This window comes from Aethalodelphis obliquidens, unplaced genomic scaffold (assembly GCF_003676395.1).
Source record: "Aethalodelphis obliquidens isolate GAN/ISIS:26980383/991018 unplaced genomic scaffold, ASM367639v1 scaffold62, whole genome shotgun sequence".
Classification (NCBI taxonomy): domain Eukaryota; kingdom Metazoa; phylum Chordata; class Mammalia; order Artiodactyla; family Delphinidae; genus Aethalodelphis; species Aethalodelphis obliquidens.
Genome location: NW_020838006.1, coordinates 5,087,184 through 5,106,011, shown reverse-complemented (window position 1 = coordinate 5,106,011; position 18,828 = coordinate 5,087,184). Strand labels below are relative to the sequence as shown.

Below are 18,828 nucleotides of genomic sequence, written 5' to 3'. Positions count from 1 at the left end.
GGACCATTCTGTGCCCCAGGCACCATGCTGCATGTGATGGGCACGTCGATGTCAGAGTAAGGAAAATAAAAGCCACAAAAACACAGTGAACAAGAGAAGGGAAGCAGCTACACTTCCTAAAACACAGATCTTTTCCTTCTTAATTGAAAGTTTTAATTATAAATGTCAACAACATATACATACTAACAAGCTATATATGTCAAAATTTACGTGGGCACAATTCTTACCTTCTAGAAAATTAAAATTCTAAAGCCCTGTAAACATTAAACTGAAAATAGTAAAAGCTACTTATACATATAGTGTTTTTTTTTTTTTTTTTTTTTTGATATTTCACTACAGTACATCATCTCACTACAGGAGCCTGGTGATGCCAATTTCCTTTATCTTCCCCCTTCACTCTAAGTCTCTGATTTACCTGCATTTTGTAAAGTCCTGCAGATTCTCATACACAGGAACAAAATGGAGCCAATTCATAGGAACTTGCAGAGATAAACTCTGCCCTGCAAAAAGTCCATCTCTAAATACAAATGTTTCTGTACTACTTATTACTTCTTGCTCCGTAACCGAACTTTCTTATAGTTGTACTTCCATATATGTATGACTTTAAGCAAAACAAGGATTCACTTGTAGATTCATTTTAGAAAGAAAGTATTACGTAACACAAAAAATACAATAAAACTGACTGGAACTATTTTGTCTTGAGGAGGCGGCTAAGGAACATTAGTGAAAAATAAGAAAGAGTGGATATTCTGAACCATGATTGGAAGGCCTTCTCTTCTGACCTTTTTTCCTGGTGGGGTGATAAATTTGTGATGGTTTGTCCATACTCTCTTCCCTGATCCTTAAGGCTGTAGAAGCTGATCAGATGGCTAGATCTGGATGGAACTAAAATTCCACAATAATATACCATAGCTTCAACAATAGATCAGTAGCCAAAAAAGTGTGCCAGAACAGTCTTTATTTATTTATCTATCTATTTATTTATTTATTTATTGTTGCGTTGGGTCTTCGTTGAGGCGCGTGGGCTTCTCGTTGTCGTGGCTTCTCTTGTTTCAGAGCACGGGCTCTAGGCGCGCAGGCTTCAGTAGTTGTGGCATGTGGGCTCAGTAGTTGTGGCTCGTGGGCTCTAGAGCTCAGGCTCAGTAGTTGTGGCACATAGGCTTAGTTGCTCCGCGGCATGTGGGATCTTCCAGGGCCAGGGCTCGAACCCGTGTCCCTTGTATTGGCAGGCAGATTCTTAACCACTGCGCCACCAGGGAAGCCCCCAGAACAGTCTTAATGTAAAATAATGATATGTAATTAAAGTATTTGCAATTTTATAGTGTCTTGGCAGTAGGAACTGCACTCAAGAAATACGAGTTTCAGAACTCAGAAAAATAAACGGCAGTTTCAGAAAAGTAAATGGTTCATGGTGATTTTTTAAGTAGCCTTCTCTCTTTTTTTTAGAAAGAAGGAAATTCTACCATTTTGAATGAATGAATGAATGAATTTGGCTGCATCGGGTCTTAGCTGTGGCACGTGGGATTTCTGCTGCGGCGTAGTTGCGGCACGTGGGCTTAGTTGCCCTGCATGTGAGATCTTAGTTCCCCGACCAGGAACTGAACCTGTGTTCCCTGCATTGGAAGGTGGATTCTTAACCACTGGACCACCAGGGAAGTCCTAAGTAGCCTTGCGTTGGGTCTTCGTTGCTGCGTGTAGGCTTCCTCTAGTTGCGGCGAGCAGGGGTTACTCTTCATTGCAGTATGCGAGCTTCTCATTGTGGTGGCTTCTCTTGTTGTGGAGCACGGGCCCTAGGCATGTGGGCTTCAGTAGCTGTGGTGTGCGGACTCAGTAGCTGTGGCTCGCGGGCTTGAGAGCACAGGCTTAGTAGTTGTGGCACACGGGCTTAAATGCTCTGCGGCACGTGGGATCTTCCCCGACCAGGGGTTGAACCCGTGGTCCCCTGCATTGGTAGATGGATTCTTCACCACTGCGCCACCAGGGAAGTCCCTGAGTCTATGTTTTTTATCTAGCAAATCTTTTCTTATATATCATACACTGCCCAGGTAAACATAAACTCTGCATCTGCCAGAAGAGGTCTGAAACAACATGCATCAGATAATGAGGACAAAATGACCTCTTTGGCATCACCAATTTAATAATTAAATTGGTTCTGTTTATTAAAAAATGAATTTATTTTGGAAGGTACAAAGTGCTCTGTTCAGCATCCCTTTTGTCCTGAGTAAATAAATGTTATGAAATTTTATTTGGAGTTCATAATTTCTCCTGTTGGGATTTTCCTCAAGTGTATTTTGGGGTTGTTTTTACTGTCTTTTCGGTCACCTCAGGTTTTATTTTACTTTATTTTTCTGTCCTTTTTTTGGTTTTGGCCGTGCTGTGCGCAGCTTGCAGGATCTTAGTTTCCCAACCAGGGACTGAAAGTGGGCCCTTGGTAGTGAAAGCACTGGACAGCCAGGGAGTTCCCCACCTCAGGTTTTAGAAAGAGGAGAAGCACAAAGATAAACATAATTGTTCATAGCAAATTTCCTATTAGTAGCACAGACTGTGAGTGTTCTGGTATCCACCAAGCTATGGCAACCAAGTCATCTTTACCATTGTTTAAAAGTTACAAATTTAGGGCTTCCCTGGTGGCGCAGTGGTTGAGAGTCCGCCTGCCGATGCAGGGGACACGGGTTCGTGCCCCGGTCCGGGAAGATCCCACATGCCGTGGAGCGGCTGGGCCCGTAAGCCATGGCCACTGAGCTTGCGCGTCTGGAGCCTGTGCTCCACAACAGGAGAAGCCACAACAGTGAGAGGCCCGCGCACCGCAAAAAAAAAAAAAAAAAAAGTTACAAATTTAGAACTTTCCAGAAAAAATGGGAGGAAAAAACCGTCAGAATGAAATCCATAGAAGAAAGACAATCCTAAAAGTACTATTTCTAAAAATAAGTAATTTTAAAAGAAAATGTTAAACCTTACTAAGGCCTCCAACACTGATTAAATTCATCACATTAAAGAGAATAAGCAATTTCTACAGATTCTTTTGTTTTAAAAAAGTGTAAATTCTGCCTTGAGTTGTTTATCAGCTAATTTAAGAATTATCTAATAAGAATGTTGTCCCTTAAAAGAGACAATGAAATAAACCATTAAAGCCTCAAAGACAACATTCATCTCTTCCCCCAGTGGCATACTCAAATCATAAGCTACTTTAAGTATCAAGTGTGAAAACTGCCAGGCAAACACACCTCTTTAATCCCTTTAGTTCCTGTAGTTGCTTTTCAGGAAGCGTTATCACCTATGGCAAACATGCCAAGCAAAACCTCAGGATGCCATACCCCCCACCTCCACAGACCTGATGAGTCTGAGCCCAGCAACGGCGGGGGGTAGGGGGTGGCTAGGAAATGGGGTGTCTGGTGATTCTGATACAACCTGTCTTTCCCCTACCTCCCACTGACCCCTCCCCACTTGAGATTCAAAAGGCTTTCACCAACTGCCGTTTGGAGATAATCTAGGCATGGACACTAGTGTAAACTGGCCTATTTCTCACGGCCACCGTGGATGAACACGTGTCAGAGAGAAACAGCCTGGTAATCCACTAACTCGACAACATTTACTGAATCAAAAGTAAACCCTGCAGGCACTGGAGGAAGCACAGCATAATGCGGTTCTTTCCACACTCACTGTGTTATCAGCAGCCCTCCTTTAATCACTGGGCGCACACACCACTCTCACGCCAGCTGATGGCGTGGCCCCTGCCCCAGCAGCTCGCAGACCACTGTTTCAACAGATATGACCTTCTTAATGGCTTCAACTTTTCAACATGACTGCTGACACATGTTGCCGTGCTCACCAAGAGTCAGAAAGTGAACACATGACTTCATGAAACTAAATTTTGTCCAACTGATAAAGAACAGAAGACTATCTTTACAAATTCCCTGAGAGTTAAAAAGGGGAGGAGGTCTTTATGTTACCAAGTATTTATTGCTCTCTATGCAACAAGTGGGGGTGGGGTGGGGGTTCAAAAAGACAGAGACTCACCCCCTTATTGGCAGCAATGCAGCACTCAGCCAGCCTCAGCCAGAGGCGGGGGTTTGCATGGTAAACCTGAACAGCTTCAATCAGACACTCAAATGCAGCAAGAGGCCTTCCAATGTGAAGCAGCTGAATCCCACAGTTATACAGCAACTCATACCTCTTGTTGGTTAGTAATGTACACATGGGTCTTCCTGAAAATTTTTTGCCTGATGATAAAAAGCAGATGAGAATCATCAGATTTTAAATAACAGCTCCACTGAAAACATTTATTCCACTAAGTACTCAACTACTGCCTTTTTGACACCAATGACCCCAATCCCCAATCTGAAGTTGTAAACAGCTCTCACCACAGTGATGATCTCCATCCCCAACCCCACAAATATCCTCCAGAGGCATCTCAGTTGTCTGTGCTTGTGGGGCCAGAGATGTGTCTTTTCATTACCAGCTCCTCAGGCAACAATGTTCCAGGAAGGCAAAGACCCACTCTCACTCCACTGAACCTTACACTACCTTTGCACACTTTTAGAGCCTGCAAGAAGATTCCACTCCTTTTCACTTTCAGTTCAGTTAGCCATGTTATCATTATGTGTTTTCTTAACCAGAAACATTCAGTTAATCTTAGGTGTTAGGGAACTTTACCAGGGAAATAAAAAATTAATGTACTATATATCTACAGTGACTATTGTTCACTCACTTATTCTTTTTTTTTTAAAATTAATTATTTATTTTTGGCTGCGTTGGGTCTTGGTTGCTGCACACGGGCTTTCCCTAGTTGCGGCGAGCAGGGGCTACTCTTCGTTGTGGCGCGTGGGCTTCTCACTGCGGTGGCTTCTCTTGTTAAGGAGCACAGGCTCTAGGTGCACGGACTCAGTTGTTGTGGCTCGTAGGCTCAGTAGTTGTGGCTCGCGGGCTCTAGAGTGCAGGCTCAGTAGTTGTGGTGCACGGGCTTAGTTGATCCGCCGCATGTGGGATCTTCCCGGACCAGGGATTGAACCCGTGTCCCCTGCATTGGCAGGCAGATTCTTAACCACTGTACCACCAGGGAAGTCCCACTCACTTATTCTAACTTTTGCAGGCCATAATAAAATGAGACTAGGGAATTCCCTGGCAGTCCAGTGGTTAGGACCTGGCACTTTCACTGTCAGGGCCCAGGTTTGATCCCTGGTTGGGGAACTAAGATCCCACAAGCCGAGTGGCGTGGCCACAAAAAAAAAAAAAAAAAAAAAAGAAAAAAAGAGACTGTGATTTTTGGGATACATTTTCCATCAATTAAATAGTCTTTAAAATATTTTAAAAAGCGGGACTTCCCTGGTGGTCCAGTGGTTAAGACTCCATGCTCCCAATGCAGGGGGCCTGGGTTCGATCCCTGGGCAGGGAACTAGGTCCTGCATGCTGCAACTGAGAGCCCACACGAGGCAGCAAAGATCCCGTGTGCTGCAACTAAGACCAGGTGCAGCCAAATAAATAAATACATAAATATTTTAAAAAATAATTTTTTAAAAATTAAAAAATTTTTAAATATTTTAAAAAGCTAAATAATTGCCTGATTTTAAGCATTTCAGATCAAGGATCCACATCCTATGAATATTAAAGGAATAAACTCTAGGAATTTGCTTAAAGATTGTCAGGTGCTGTCAACAGTATCACATTTGAAACTCTGAAAGGAAGCTAGAATAAAACTAGTTTGGCACAGTCAAGAAACCTTAGCAAAATATTTTGCTTTATAGCATTACCATATGGGATTACTGACTTTCAAATCCATGAAAAAATGAATGTAGCTTAAACTTCTTTAATTATTACTCAAAGGAGCAACATCTACTAAAAATCCCGAGTCAAACTTTTGGGCAGGATCAGTGTTAAGTGTATGTAAGAACACATGGCATGCATTTTATAACCAGATGCTTGCTCTTTAAAATCATATTTTCCTCAAGTAGTAAAATATAAACTGTCCCCCTTTAATGGGCTTACCTGGATCAGTGCTACCTGCACTGAGCTGTGCACAGACGTTGTCGTTCTCCTGCAGAGCCTTTTTAAAGTAGAAAATTCCCAAATTGTGCTTGCTCATGGCAAAATGGATACAACCAAGATTATTCCAGAACATGCACCTCAAGCATTCACCTGAGAAAAACATACATAAGTTTATCCACAAATTTTACTGCTGCTACATATCATACAAGAATCAGGCTTAGCAAGCAAGAGTTAATTATATATGCAATTCTACTCAGTCCTTACAGAACAGTTTACAAGGCATTTGAAATTTAGGAAACATGAAAATTTTGTAAATTCCTTTTCTCTTAAAATCTCTTATTAAAGGTGATAAATCAATCCTGCATATTGATTTTGTTAGCCTGTTTAGTTTTTTCTTCTGATTTAACTTTTAATAATCATAGGCAAATAATACAAAAATGCAAAGGACAAGAAGTATTTATTAGTAACATATGTATGCACTGCATCCGCACAACAAAATATTATGTACAAACTGGAAGGAATGCAGCAAGCTACAGAAACAGTCAAAATATGTTAAATGAAGAATAGCAAGAGTATATAAACAGAACATGGAAAATCCTGCTTTGCTTTGCTCAACTCTTAAGTCTCCACTCTTCTTTCCATTCACACTCCTTTAAATATGACTATGGCTGAGCATCTATCTTCCCATGTGTGTTGGGCATTTGTATTTCTTATCCTGTACACTTGGCTCTTCCTGCTCTTTACCCATTTAAAAAATTTGGTTACAGATGTTTTTCCTATTGGTTACCTGCTAGTGTGTATGTTATAGAAACCTTCTGTCACATCTGTTTCAATTATTTCCCTCCACTGCCAGTTTGTCATCTGTCTTGTGACTTGGTTCAGAGTGTGTGTGTATGCTTATGTTTTCAATCATAAAAAGTTTTACATTTTTATGTGGTCAAATTTGGTAATCTTTTCTAAATTGTATGGTTCTTAGATTTTGGATAATGTTTAATCGAGGCTTCCCCACCACAAAAACAAAATATTCATCCAAGTTTTCTTTTGCTGTTTTTATGATTTTATTTTTACATTATAATCCTGCATCTCTCTAGATTTTATTTTGGTGTAATGAAAGCAATCCAGGTTTTTATAAAATTTTTTTTTTTGTTTTTTTTTGGTATGCGGGCCTCTCACTGTTGTGGCCTCTCCCGTTGCAGAGCACAGGCTCCAGACACGCAGGCTCAACGGCCATGGCTCACGGGCCCAGCTGCTCTGCAGCATGTGGGATCTTCTCAGACTGGGGCACGAACCCGTGTCCCCTGCATCGGCAGGCGGACTCTCAACCACTGCGCCACCAGGGAAGCCCTCTAAATTGTTTTTTTCTAAATGGTTTCCCAAACATTCCAAAACAATTTACTGATAGTCTGTCTTTTCCTCAATGATGTAAAACACCCAACTAGATTGATAAAATTAATTATCAGAATATTCATTGAATGCTAAAAATTAAAGGTTGGCCTCTGATATGTTTTAAAATTAAACAATGAGAATATTTAAGAAAGAAAAAAAAACTAGGCGGAGGAAAAAAGAGTAAGAAATACATTAATATGTTTTAAAGGAGGTTGCTTCTGGCGAGTGGCATTATGAACAATTTAGGAGAAATTCTATTCCCAAATCTTCTCTAATAAGCCTATTTTATCAGCAGCAAACACTGAATTTTATGTGTGGGAAGCAAATTAAAGATTTTAAAATTAATACTATGAAAAATATCAATACATTAAAGTATATAACTATATATAAAATCTATCCTATTAGATTATCATAACTGTTGACTAGTCGACTACATGTCCTGCTCCATTTTAAAGACTGACAATATCTGAAATTCTGAAATCTGTGTCAAGACAATTCTAAGTAAAATTTCTGCAATGTATATTACCTTTTTAGTCTGAGAGACCGTTCCAGTTTGGGTATTACAGGGTCTCTGAGGAGAAACTATGACAATAAAAACATGAAAAATAAAAATTTAACAGAATCAGAAATGGGTACTCAGAACAAATGGAGTACCCAAGAGAATTATAATGGAAAAAACTGACTTTCTCCATCCTCTATGACTCCACTGAACTGAAGGGGTGAATGCGGGAAGGTTTGAGTATGTTTGCATGTGTGTTCTGTGCATTGGTCTGAATAGAATCTCAAACGAAACAAACACTATATTCATCCTTTGCATTCTGAACTTGGTACAAAATATTTTCAATAGTTTAACCTTGGGACTTCCCTGGTGGTCCAGTGGTTAAAGACTTCGCCTTCTAATGCAGGGGGTGTGGGTTCGATCCCTGGTTGGGGAGCTAAGATCCCACATGCCTCGTGGCCAAAAACCAAAACATAAAACAGAAGCAATACTGTAGCAAATTCAATAGAGACTTTAATTAGATTTCTTTTTTTAAAAAAATAAATTTATTTATTTATGTCTTTTTAAAATTTTTATTTATTTATTTTTGGCTGTGTTGGGTCTTTGTTGCTGTGTGCGGGCTTTCTCTAGTTGCGGCGAGCGAGGGTTACTCTTCATTGTGGTGCGCGGGCTTTTCATTGTGGTGGCTTCTCTTGTTGCAGAGCACAGGCTCTAGGGCACGCGGACTTCAGTAGTTGTGGCACGCGGGCTCTAGAGCGCAGGCTCAATATTTGTGGCACACGGGCTTAGCTGCTCTGCGGCATGTGGGATCTTCCCAGACTAGGGCTTGAACCCGTGTCCCCTGAATTGGCAGGCAGATTCCTAACAACTGTGCCACCAGGGAAGTCCCAATAGAGATTTTTAAAATGGGCCCCATTAAAAAAAAAAATCTTAAAAAAAATAGTTTAACCTCATTTCTTGAATAAACTGATTTTCCTTCTTCCCCATAAAACAGCAATGATATGAACTTAAATGACAGCTACAAATTCTACCTTTCATTTTAGTATCATATTATTCACTGCTTTTATGGGAGAGAAGGGAAAAGTAAAAACATTATGATCTCATTTCCTTAAAAGGACTCATTTCACAAAGCAAAAGACCAAGGACCTCATGCCCTGGACAGAATTTCTAAGCTGGTATTAAAACCAAAATGATATAAAGAGCATATGAAGTGAAAGAAAAGTAAAATAAGAAGGGAGGTTTCTTTTAAAATGGAAATGAGTAATAAAATACCAGGAATTTTCTGAAGCAGCAATAATAAAACATTTTCATTTAAAAAATTAGCAAAAATCACTCTGAACAGCAGTCTAGGGAAAAAAACCAAGAAACAAGGCATAAGAGTCAGGAAGAAAATACCCAAACTTCACAATTTTCTTTTACCTGTTTTCATGAATCCTGGATGCTCAGCAATGTTTGAACTATTCAACAGCTTCACAGCTTTTCGATAATTGCCTCTTAAGTACTCAAAATTGCTTTTAAGAAACAGGGAGGGTGCAGACTGTAAAGAAAACATAAGTTTCTTACAGTTTGTACTCAGATGCCTAATGTGAGATCATAATCAGACTGTTGCACTGGCATGTGGTCAAGGGCATACATGAGTCACTTAAGCCACGGTCACAAAAACTATGGTCTCTGAGCTTTCCATCGCTCTCACAATCTAAAACAATGAAACCTGGCAGAGAGCACTTTACAAACTGAATTATTAAAGGTCTACCTAAAAAAATACATATAACATATATGAGTAAGAATACAGTCTGCAAAATATCCACTGACTGTCTTCATCTATTACACTATTAATTGAAAGCCAATGTAACAGCAGAAACTAAGTCCTTCATTTTAATGGTTATTACAGAGACTGGTGATCTCCCTTATTTTTTAGGATATAAATACACCTCCATTAGAACCCAAAGAAGTACAAATAATCAAATGCTTTTCCAAGTGGGGGAAAAAAGTGTCATTTTATGAATGGAAAAATTCCCTAACAGAATTCCTTATTTTCAAGGGCTAATCTTGCTGTTACAAAAATCATGCTTTAGATCACAGACCACCTTTTGCTTCTCCTAAAACTTCCTCCTGAAGTTTTCCCTGATTTGGGTATGACTAACAATTATTTATTTTCCTGTTTGTCTCTCCCCTCTGATGATGGTATACTTTAAGGAAGGGAATCATGTCTTTTCTCCCAAAAAAGGTTTGATAACGGCTGGCTGGCTACTTATACTTAAGCCTTTCCCTCTTAGCCTCAAGTCTACCCTTCAGGTCTAGGCTACAAGTGTTCTCAAAAATCACCTGAGTAAAACTGACCCAGTGGCCAATCTAGATCCTGCCTGAGATTTCTAGAGTCAATTTTCCTGAACTATTCCTTCTATAAACCGTATCTCTTTATGATTTCACACTTTTAATGAACAGTTTTCCTAAACTTTCCCTCTACTGTCTTTAAAAAAATTACTTATTAGTGGAGGGATGGGGTGGAGGGAAATGAAGGAGTAATTATAACTCAAGTACTCTGGCACTAATCAAACTGAAGGTATTGTCAAGCCAAAGATCATTTGGAAGGGGCAGGTTTGGGCTACAACCAAACTGTTTATCTTTAATAAATGTTTTGAGTATAATCTAAAAAAATCCTAAAGTGTCTAATAACAGTAAATGTTTACGTGAATTGTGATAAACCACTCAAAGAATTCTGGACAGCTATTCAAAATGGTGGTTTTGAAGGCTATATACCAAAGAGAAATGCTTGTTATAATTTTAAGTGAGAAAAGTATGATGTTAAATTATAGACACAGTATGATCACTACTTCACAACTCAGTATAAAGGGTTACAGCTGGCAGTATATATACACTATAATAGACTGTGATAAATTATTTAAAACTGATAATACCTATTGTCCAAATAAGAAAATTTACGACATAAAAGCTGCTAATTGAAAATAAAAAAGAGAAAACTTAAGAAGAAACTTACATTCCCAGCTGTGTTCATGACAGACTTGATTTCCCTTTTGCATGCCTTCAGGGACTTCATTTGGATATACGCTCTTACTTTATACTGTCAAAGGAAAAACGCTAGTATGTAGGAACTGTAGTGGATTTACAGATGCTGAAGCAATTTTACTTTCTAGTCAAGAAAATTAAGCCCAATCTGTTCACAACAGTTATACCAGTTACTTGCAAAAGCGAGTTTAAAATTATCTTAAATAATCTATTTTTATTGTACTCTTGGAATATACTTTTAAAAACTAAAACATGGCAGGATGAAATTTATAACTAAGTTCCAAGCAAAAATCCTATTAATTCTTAACTGCATATGGCTAACTAACAATGAATTTTAAAATTCTACAAACTGATTTTTATCATCCAATACATTCCCAGGCCATTTCTCTCAATTTTCTATAGAGAAGTAAAAGAAATAACATTGCATTATCATCTTGAGCAAAATATATTTAGAAGGATAAACATGCTTCTAAACTGTAATACTTCAAAGCCAAATAAGCATACATGCCTTGAATTATTTACTGCTCTCAATGATCTATCACATTCTTCATCATTCATTAACTACTAGTAAATACATGTCACATATAACTTCTCTTAAAATTTATGCTACCTGATGTATCTTTGACTTCGCAGCTTCTATTAGAGCTCCACTTTCAGCTTTATGATTAGACCCATCTTTGTTGCTGTTATTACCAGTCTGTAGGGTGGTGAAACAAAGTTAACCAAAATTAAATATTTTTAACCATAACTGAAATCACTGATTTCCAAGTGAGCTAATCTGAATCACCTAGAGAGCATTTTCAAAATTCTGAATCCCAGGTCCCAGAGATTCAGGTTTAATTGTTTGGAGTGGGTCACAGGTGTAGAGAACAAATTTATGGTTACCAAGCAGGGAAGCGGGGAGGGGTTGGGACGAATTGGGAGACTGGGATTGACATATATACACCACTATATATAAAATAGATAACTAATGAGAACCTACTGTTTAGCACAGGGAACGCTACTCAGTGCTCTGTGGTGACCTAAATGGGAAGGAAATCTAAAAAAGAGTGGATATATGTACACGTATAACTGATTCACTTTACGGTACAGCAGAAACTAACACAACACTGTAAAAAGCAACTATACTCCAATAAAAATTAAAAAACAAAAATAGTTTGGAGTGGATGACAAGAAACTCTACTTATAAGAAGCTCATAGTTTAGTATAGTGATGGGCTAGGTTTAAAAAGCCTGGATAGGGCTTCCCTGGTGGCGAAGTGGTTGAGAGTCCGCCTGCTGATGCAGGGGACACAGGTTCGATCCCTGGTCTGGGAAGATCCCACATGCGGTGGAGCAACTAAGCCTGTGTGCCACAACTGCTGAGCCTGTGCTCTAGAGCCTGCATGCCACAACTACTGAAGCCCACGTGCTCTACGGCCCTTGCTCCGCAACGAGAGAAGCCACCTCAGTGAGAAGGCCAAGCACTGCAACGAAGACCCAATGCAGCCAAAAATAAATAAATAAATTTATTAAAAAGAAAAAAAAAAGCCTGGATATTACTTGGTCAGAACTCAGATTGTCTTTCTGCAACCCACAATAGATCATGTCATTCCCTCTTTAAAAACATTCTCTGGGGAATTCCCTGCTGGTCCAGTGGCTAAGACTCCACGCTCCCAATGCAGGGTGCCTGGGTTCGATCCCTGGTCAGGGAACTAGATCCCACATGCTACAACTAGGAATTCGCACGCAGCAACGAAGATAATGCGTGCTGCAACTAAGACCCGGTGCAGCCAAATAAGTAAATAAATTAAAAAACAAAACAAAACTTTCTCTGGTATCAACACTGCCAACATCATACCCTAAATACCTAGCAAAGTATTCAAAGTCCTTCACGATCTGACCCATATTTGAGATGCCAATCTCACCCCAATGATCTCCATCACATCCCTCAGGTACTCCCCAGGTCAGATGACCAGAAATCCTCCCACACACCACTCTCACTCCTTCTGTACTCTCTACTCTGCCAGGATGGTCATCCTGCTCCATCTTTCCTCTTCTGACTTGTTGAACTGTTACATCTTTCAAGGCTCAAGTCAAACATCCAAACTGCTCTGAAACGTTCCCTAACCTCCTTGCTCCTTGTCATGAACAGATTTTGCTCCATCTTTCTCTTCCCACAGATGTGAGTTCCTTGAAAAGCAACAACTGCAGTGTTTTCATTTTTGTCACCTTAGTACCACCTCATAGAGGACACAGCATCTGCTGAAATGAGTTATATTTCATCAACTATTACAAGTACTGAATATAAAAACGAAATGTTTTACTACACGACAGACAGTGTTTGGGAATAATGCTAAGATTATTTAACTGAACTCTCAGATATACACGCCTGTAAAAAGTAACGCTAAATGTTTATTTTTAAACCTCAAGAACTTATACAGGCAGAAAGAAATGTATTGATAATCTGTTTTCTACAAACACTCCTTTTTCAACAAAGAAGCAGGAAGAGGAAGAAAGAAGGATCATCCCTTGGCAGCCAGAAGCACAAGCAAAATGAAAAACACAAGAACGAAGATGTGTTCTTAATTTACACCAAGTGTCTCCAGAACGTGGTGAAGCTTAATTGTCATAAGTATGTCCTCCTTTTGAAGAACTTTAATGATGAAATTTTCCCAGATAATGGAATTTTGTGGTCTTCATTCTAATCTTCACATTCTGTAAAACTAATATCTCACACATGAAAAGATGTGAACATATATCCTTGGTCATTAGGGAAATCAAAACTATTATGAGATACTACTTCATACCCATTAGGATGGTTACAATTTTTAAAAGACAGGTAAGGGCTAGTGAGAATGTGGAGAAACTGGAACCCTCAAAAGTTGCTGGTAGGAATATAAAATAGTGCAGCTACTTTGGAAAACAGTCTGGTAGTTCCTCCGAAAGTTAAACATAGAGTTACCAAATGATCCAGCAATTCCACTCTTAAATACACACCCAAGAGAATTGAAAACATGCCCCCACAAAAATTTGTACATCAGTGTTCATAGAAGCATTACTTATAACAGCCAAAAGAGGAAAACAACCCAACCAACGTTCATCAGCTGATGAATGGATTAAAAAATGTGGCATATCTACATAACGGAATACTATTTGGCCATAAAAAGGAATGAAATACATGAAAAAGGAATGCTACAGGCTACACATGGTAAACTGAAAATAATATACCAGAGGCCAATCACAAAAGGTCACATAGTGTATGATTGCATTTATATGAAACGTCCACAAGAGGCAAATCCACAGAGATAGAAAAGTAAACTAGTGGTGACCAGAGGCCGAGGGAAGGAGGGAAAGGGAATCACTGCTAACAGGTACAGGGTTTCTTTCCAGAGTGATGAAATTATATAGTGGTAATGGTTGCACAATTCTGTGAGTATACTAAAAACCACTGAATGGTACACTTTAAAATGATAAATTTTGTGTATGTAAATTATATTTTAATAAAGCTGTTAAAATATTTAATAACCATAAATATTAATCATACTTTACATTTTAGTCTGATCACCTCAGAACACTCACCTCATTCTTTCCATTTTTGTTATTGTTGCCCTGTGAAATCATTTTTTCTAGAACAGCAAGAAGATGTAAAGCTTTCTCAGCTTGGTAGGTTAATATATACAGGTCTACGAGCAAAAAACACACTGCTTGGGCAAATTTTTCTTCTGGGGGAGAAAAAAACATGAAAAGAAAAGTCACAATCCAAAGTGAAGCAAGCATCTCAGACCATTCCCCACAGAAAAAGCTCTAAAAGTAAAGCCTGAGTCTTGACTTAAAGGAATATTTATTACCTAGAGCTGTGGATGGAAGCCACAGTGTCATTCTATTAGGCATCTCAAGGCCTCTCATATCAGGGATTCTACTGTCTGAAATTCCTTTGGCAAAATATCTACCAAATACCAGCACATGAAATGAGGAGTATTACTTTAGGTGGAAGGAAACCCTAGTTCCAGTGCCTGCTTGGCTACTTAATAGATGTGCAGCCTCTGCACATCACTGAACTACTTAGACCTCAGCTGGCTGACCTGTAAAATGGGGAGAATACTTCACATGCCTGAAGGCAGGGGGTGGACCAGGCGATCCCGAGGTTCCTTCTAACTCTAAAAAGGTCTATGACTCTAGGAAAAAGACTTCCTTTCTAGGCAGAGATGGGGAAAAGAAACAGGGCGATTACAGACATAAAAGAAACAAGGTGTGGACTGGAGTATACCAGAAAATTGAAACAGCCAAGAGGAAAATATAAAGACAAGAACTTCAAAGGAAGAAGAGCCCAGCGAAGAGAGGAGGGTTAATCTGGTATATGACATAACACTATTTTCCTTTCCTTTCAAAAGAGAAGATAAATGGAAAGCGTCTAAAAGAAGGCTGCTATAATCAAGAACTGAACATTTCAAAAGCCCTTAAGAGCCTCCTAACAAGTCTTCCTGATTCCATTCTTGCTCTTACACAGCAGCCAGAGTAGAATCCATTTAGAATTAAAGTCAGTGCAGTTGATGTGCAAAGGTCACACATCTCCAAGGGCTGCCCACCACACCTGAAAAAGAGTGAGTCCTTCCCTAGGCTAAAATGCTAACCCTGTGCTCCTACCTCGCTCCAGTCACCACGGCGCTCCTGCTGCTTCTCTCACTTGCCAGGACCACGCTCACCGCAAGGCCTCTGCACACACTATTACCTCTGGCTGTGATGCTTTCCCCCAGCTGCATGGCTCACCTCTTCTCTTCATTCAAGCGTCTCTCAAATACTGTCTTATCCCAGGCCTTCCTCAACTATCTTATCTAAAAATAACATCCCCAGTCAATCCTCTTACCCAATTTTAGCCTTTCTTTGCAGCATTTAACTACCTCGCCAGATGTATTTATCGTATTGCCTCTCTCTGCCATTAGAACATAAGCTTAATGACGGTAAAGACTTCCTCTCTTTCATTCACTGTATTATCTTCAGACCCTAGAATAGTGTCTGCTCCATAGGGTATGCTCAATAATTTATGTTGTATGAAGAGCCAAGTAATAAAGTTAAAAAAAAAAAGTTTTCAAAGAAGGAGGAAAAGTGGATCTAAAAACTGACTAGTTGGTTGCTATATTCTGCTCAGCCATAGTAAAGATGAACATCATTTCATTAACTGTTCTGGAAATTCTAAAAACCAGCTTTCTAGCAAAAGCACACCTGTGCCATCCTAGAAGTGTAACTGATTTCCAGCTTTACAGGGGAAAGGAACTGGTCCCTAGCACACAATCCTTCACCACTGATGTCTCCTGCCTAGTCTGTCAACCACTGCATCTTCAGGGCTGAGGGGCAGAAGAGCACCTGGAAAAGGCCTCCCTGGAGCCACAGTGAGAGCTCTCCAGCCAGCCGTCAGCACAAGGGACCCTGGAACCTTCCCAAAGTACCAGAGCAAGTACAGACCACCACCCGTCCTGTGGTGACCATAACAGCAATAAGGGGTTTATAAATCAGGAATTCGCCCCAGTGTTTTGAATTTAAAAGAAAGGAGCCATGGAGAAAAAGACAGTTGAAATCTGATTGCTTGCAGGCTGGAAACTAACGGCCCTCTCAAACATTTCCTGGGTCCAGCTTTGCTGCTTTATTTGCTCCCTCTTCTTTCTTTGCCCTTACTTGTCTCACTACTCTCACTTGAGGCTAGTAATTGTAAGCTAGTTAACAAAAAAGCTAATTGTGTTCTATACTATCTACTCTATGATTACCCACAGAAATTTCAATTAGGTAATATACAAAATAAAATACTACATTGTCCCCTAACATTCCAAAACACTCCTTCCTTAATATACTACTTAAGAAAGAAAGGATCAGGTACACTGAGGTGGTGTTTAAACATCAAAGAAAAAAAAATCAGTAAATCTTTTCAATTAGAAATAGCATTTCTAACAGTTATCATCAAAAACTGGGGTGGGGGTAACTGGGATATTAAAGGAAAACCTGGATTCATCTAAAAGTGATATAATTTTTATTTTTTCTAACCATTAAGAAAACTCGACACAGCTTTTTTTCTTTCTTTAAACACTCACATGTAATTCTGATTCAGGTTATTATCTAGATGAAAGTATCAGAAACCTTCACAGGTATGAGAAGATAGGCAAATTTCTGATTTGACAGATAACATACCAAAAGGTTCTATGAACTGATAAAGTTTTTCACCAACGGATATGGCTTCTGTATACTGCCGGAGATGATACAGGATGACTGCTTGATTGTAATACAACATACTGTTTTCAACATCATCTAATCCATCCATTTCTTCAACAGCCGAGTGCACCTATTTAAACAATCAATAGGGATTATGTTCTAACAGTACTAAAGAGCAAAAGTGAAAGACTCTAAATGAATAAACAGGAACACAGACCAACATTTCTTACTCTAAAATTTTCCACATTTTTAATAGGACCTCTAGATTTTAATTACTCTCACATACTAAAAATTATTTCATTCATATAAAATTCTGCTAAGTAAAACATTCTGATGGGACTTTATTAAGTACCTTGCCCAAGGCAAGGCGAGTCTCTTCCTTGCCACTGTGAAGGTATCCTCAATGCTTTCTAAAAGCCAGTGTGGCTTCTGAGTTAGATTCCCACTTTCCAGCCTCACGTAGCAAGAGGCTACATAGGGAGTGGGCAAAACTCAAAACGACCTTTCCTATGAGGATGTTATGAGGTACATATACATAAACTTGATTCCATTTTGTAAAAACCAAAGTAAATTTAAACATTAACAAATAATACTATTTAACTATGTGCCAGGCCTGCTACATTAAACCCTTTACAGAGAATACCTCATTTAATCCTTCTCATACCTCAAGGACACAGACATTATCATTTCCTTTTTATAAATAAGGAAACAAACGAAAAAAAGCTTAATTATCTTGCCTGAGGTCATATGACTAGAAAGTATATTTTCTGATTTTCCTATTATGTTCCGGTTTTATTCTCACAATTAAAAAAAAAAGATTTTTCAAAGTAATGAACAACAAAAATACACTTTGTCACACATGGTGGTGAAAATCGGCTTTTAATGGCTTTACTAGAACCCTAACATCCACATCTGATACCAAAAGAAGAAAAGTCACAACACTTAGCATTTTAAAGCTAATGACGATCTGTATACCCACTTTCTGTAATAGGCTTTTAAATTTTTATCAAGTTTTACAACCATTCTATAATCCCATGGAACACATTAAAATGGAATTCTACCTGTATTAAAATTTATCTTTCTTTGCCACCACAATGACTGCAATAAATTACTGAGGAATGTTAAGTAATTAATTCTAAGACTGACATTTTCCTAAATTAAGCAGTGGAATTTTGACATACAGTTGGCCCTCTGTATCCACAGGTTCCACATCTGTGGATTCAACCAACCACAGATTGAAAACACTTGGGGGAAAAAATTCCATAAAGTTCCTAAAAGCAAAATTTGAATTTGCTGTGCGCTGGCATCTATTTACATAGCATTTACATTGTATTAGGTATTATAAATAATCTAGAGATGATTTAAAGTATACAGGAAGGGCTTCCCTGGTGGCGCAGTGGTTGAGAGTCTGCCTGCCGATGCAGGGGACATGGGTTCGTGCCCCAGTCCGGGAAGATCCCACATGCTGCGGAGCGGCTGGGCCCGTGAGCCATGGCCACTGGACCTGCGCTTCCGGAGCTTGTGCTCCGCAACAGGAGAGGCCACAACAGTGAGAGGCCCGCGTAACGCAAAAAAAATATAAATGAATAAAGTATACAGGAAGATAGGAAGATGTGTGTAGGTTATATCAAAATATTATGCCATTTTATATAAGGGACTTGAACTGTGGATTTTGCTACCGCGGTTGTGGGGGGCGGTCCCTGGAATCAAACCCCCGTGGACCTCCAGGTTCAACTGTACAGGGACTTAACAACC

General features: G+C 39.3%; 1 protein-coding gene across 4 annotated transcripts in view; it reads right to left on the bottom strand.

The window, feature by feature from the left end:
- The window catches only part of CNOT10 (CCR4-NOT transcription complex subunit 10), a 62,862-nt gene that overhangs the window by 28,506 nt on the left and 15,528 nt on the right, over window positions 1-18,828 (bottom strand). For all 4 annotated transcript variants that reach the window (XM_027088365.1, XM_027088363.1, XM_027088364.1 and 1 more), the window contains 7 exons: window positions 17,053-17,203; window positions 14,455-14,597; window positions 11,505-11,591; window positions 10,866-10,949; window positions 9,287-9,404; window positions 5,983-6,132; window positions 4,018-4,220 (listed from right to left, as the gene is read on the bottom strand). In XM_027088365.1, the coding sequence (XP_026944166.1) occupies window positions 4,018-4,220; window positions 5,983-6,132; window positions 9,287-9,404; window positions 10,866-10,949; window positions 11,505-11,591; window positions 14,455-14,597; window positions 17,053-17,203 (936 nt within the window). The remainder of the gene's footprint in view (window positions 1-4,017; window positions 4,221-5,982; window positions 6,133-9,286; window positions 9,405-10,865; window positions 10,950-11,504; window positions 11,592-14,454; window positions 14,598-17,052; window positions 17,204-18,828) is intronic.